General features: G+C 39.9%; 1 protein-coding gene across 1 annotated transcript; it reads left to right on the forward strand.

Annotated features, from left to right (window-relative positions):
• LOC105163369 (ammonium transporter 3 member 1-like) lies at positions 202-2,564 on the forward strand. The gene is made up of 3 exons (XM_011081682.2): positions 202-865; positions 994-1,279; positions 1,759-2,564. The coding sequence occupies exons 1-3, from the start codon at positions 260-262 to the stop codon at positions 2,307-2,309; spliced, it is 1,443 nt and encodes a 480-aa protein (XP_011079984.1). The 5' UTR covers positions 202-259; the 3' UTR covers positions 2,310-2,564.

Below are 3,501 nucleotides of genomic sequence, written 5' to 3' on the forward strand. Positions count from 1 at the left end.
GATCCTCTTCTCTAATTACTCTTTTAGCCTTGTGTTTGGTCCATAACCAAGTCTTGAACACTAGTTGACAAAGGAGTTCCTGGGAAATTCAATCTCAACTGCATACTCCAATTTCCAGGTGTGCAGCAACAGTGTCCTAAAAGCCATCCAAGCTAAATATATAAAAGCCTGTTAACTTCACACACTTCACCTCTCCCGTTCCGCTTAATTTCTTCCCCATACATCAGTTCAGAGGCTAAATCGTCATCGGCTTGGCAAGATGACCGACCCTAGATACACCTGGCTACCGTCAAACGCCCAGCCGGATGAGGCTAATCCACCCTGGATGAACAAAGGTGACAACGCATGGCAGCTAACTGCAGCCACGATGGTCGGCCTACAGAGTATACCCGGCCTTGTTATACTATACGGTTCCATAGTTAAAAAGAAATGGGCCGTAAACTCGGCCTTCATGGCCCTTTACGCCTTTGCGGCAGTCTTGGTTTGTTGGGTGGGGTGGGGCTACCAGATGTCGTTCGGGCACAAACTCCTCCCGTTTCTTGGGAGGATCGATGATGCACTAGACCAACACGTGCTCTTGAAACAAGCCTTTGGCTATAAGTTCCCGAATGCTACCATGTTGTATTTCCAGTTTGTTTTTGCAGCGATCACTTTGATATTGATTGCTGGTGCTTTGCTTGGGAGGATGAATTTTATTGCATGGATGCTGTTTGTGCCACTTTGGCTTACATTTTCTTACACCATTGGTGCCTTTAGCATATGGTGCCCCGAAGGCTGGTTGGCGAAGATGGGGCTCATCGACTACTCGGGCGGCTTCGTCATTCACCTCTCCTCAGGAGTCGCTGGTTTCACCGCAGCCTATTGGGTGAGTTACTATATACCGAAAATACTCTATACGACATTCTAGGAACGTCTTTTAAGTATATGGAATCAACGTTATATGCTTGTATATCAAGAGTGAATTATTTGTGGACATTGGTGTGTGTATTGCAGGTAGGGCCAAGGGCGACGAGGGACCGTGAGAGGTTCCCTCCGAACAACATCCTGTTGATGCTTGCAGGGGCGGGGCTACTGTGGATGGGGTGGACAGGCTTCAACGGCGGAGACCCTTACATGGCTAGCATTGATGCATCACTAGCTGTGCTTAACACCCATATCTGTGCTGCCACAAGTTTGCTCACTTGGCTACTCTTAGACATTCTTTTCTTTGAAAAGCCTTCTGTGATTGGTGCCACTCAAGGGATGATCACTGGCTTAGTCTGCATCACTCCTGCCGCAGGTAAATTGTGTTTAATTGCATTTCTACTTCTGTAATTACACTACCTAGTTATCCCTCACTTTTGTAAACCAATTCTAAAATCCACTTTCACCTTTTTTAATTTCACAATTTTAATTAGAATTTTCAAAATTGGCTATGTCTGACCAAATTTTATTCAAAAAATTTACATGACTAAAATGTAGAAGAATATAATTATAAAATTAAAAATATAATTAAATCGATAAATAATTGACTGCTTGTTTCTTTTCATGTTCCTATAAAAAAAGAAATTTTTTTTAATAAAAATTAATTTGTCCAAATCAAATCATTCACAAAGTAAATATAATATATTTATCGTATGATTTTTTTAAAAATTATACATCAATCATACAAAATATATTACACCAATTATATAATTGTTTCAAGCTCGATCAGTCCATGTCTGTGTTATTGGACAATTTATGTGAATATTTATGAAAGCAAAACACATTGATGATCAGGAGTGGTTCAAGGGTGGGCAGCCATCATAATGGGGCTACTCTCCGGCAGCATCCCCTGGTTCACAATGATGGTCCTCCACAAGAAAATACGCATTCTGAAGCAAGTTGACGACACCATGGCCGTCTTCCACACCCACGCCGTGGCCGGAACCCTCGGCGGCCTCCTCACCGGCTTTTTTGCCAACCCAAAACTCAGCCGCCTCTTCTACCTCGTCGACACCTGGGAGCACTACATTGGCTTAGCCTACGGCATCCACGCTGGCAGAGTTGGCGCCGGGTTCAAGCAGATGGGGATTCAGATTCTGGGAGTTGTGTTCATCATAGGGCTGAACGTTTTCGTGACGAGCTTGATCTGTCTGTTTATCAGGCTTGTGGTCCCACTGAAGTTGTCGGAGGAAGAGCTCAACGGCGGGGATGATGCGGTGCATGGAGAGGAGGCGTATGCACTGTGGGGCGACGGCGAGAAGTTCGAGAAATCTGTGCATAACTCGGTGTACGGTGTTGAGGATGTTGAGCTGAAGGGGAAGAGAAAGAGCGAGTCTGCTGTTTGAGGATGTCGTGTTTTTAAATTGGAATTTTGGAGGGTAAGTGAACTTGTGTCGTGTTTAATCTCTCAAGATTTGACGTCAACACGATTCATTATATTATTCCATATTTCAAAAAACTTTGTTTTCTATTTATAGGAATGCTCAATAATCTTTGTCGAGATGCTAAAATGGCTTTTATTGGTGGCCTTTTAAAACGGTTGTAATAATTTATCAACTTTATTATGGTCGTAACATCTGGACAAAATAATTCCTTCTTTATTTTCCTATTAAGCAATTTTGTTTGTATTTTTATTACATTATAAATATTAATTAAACAAATATAGTAGTTAAAACTATTCTTTCATAAATACATAATAATATTTGATGCATATTGAAGTTTAATAGCACCAAAATAGTAAAAAAAATTATGAAAATTATAATATCAAATGAGAAATAATGTGCAAAATAGGGTTAGCACTTGGATACTAAAAGGATTATTGATAAATTTGAAATAACGTAAGAATAATGCTGAAATAATTGAAATAACTTGATAAAATATCATTATAAAGTGAGAATAATTGTGTGTGGACTGCAAAAAACAGTCAAGAAACTTGCGTAGAGAAAAGAGTGAGAGTGAGTGAATAATACTTGACACCTTTATGACTGCACGATAACTTCTATTTATAGGACGATGGAGAGCAAAATTTAGAAATGGTTGCAGCTTGAGATACATAATTGGAAAGGTGCATGAGTAAGTTAACTAGTAAAAAGAAAATAAATTACGATTTGGACTTATTTTGAAAAAGTTATAACTGTTTGAACGAGTCATGCCAGTCTAACTCGATTCTATAGATTCTCTTTTATCCCGAACTGACCACCATCAATCTAGGAAGAATTTGTTGGAGATTTTTTAGTATGATCTGCCTCATAGTATCAAAATTATGTATGACATGTCGTCCTTATTGTCTGATGACTCATCTTGGTGGATTAGGCTATAGGGCAGATACTTTACTCATAGACCAGTACTGTTTGGCCTGCTTGAATGTTTGGTTGGGTGCCCGCCTCTTTAGCCCTGAGTATGAAAAAAAAGTATTTTAGGGGTATCATTATCATTTATGATAATTGAACCCAAAATCTGACGCAATAATTCAACAATTGGACTGTAGGCCCAGTTTCCTTCGACACAAAATCCAACCGAACGTGGTGGTCCAATTTT

This window comes from Sesamum indicum, linkage group LG6 (genome assembly GCF_000512975.1).
Source record: "Sesamum indicum cultivar Zhongzhi No. 13 linkage group LG6, S_indicum_v1.0, whole genome shotgun sequence".
NCBI classification, from domain to species: Eukaryota; Viridiplantae; Streptophyta; class Magnoliopsida; order Lamiales; family Pedaliaceae; genus Sesamum; species Sesamum indicum.

Excerpts from the sequence above, each read along its gene's own strand:
- LOC105163369 (XM_011081682.2), top strand. The coding sequence starts at position 260 with ATGACCGACCCTAGATACACCTGGCTACCGTCAAACGCCCAGCCGGAT. Across the intron at positions 866-993 it reads GTTTCACCGCAGCCTATTGG|GTAGGGCCAAGGGCGACGAG; the intron begins GTGAGTTACTAT and ends TGTGTATTGCAG. Across the intron at positions 1,280-1,758 it reads CTGCATCACTCCTGCCGCAG|GAGTGGTTCAAGGGTGGGCA; the intron begins GTAAATTGTGTT and ends ATTGATGATCAG.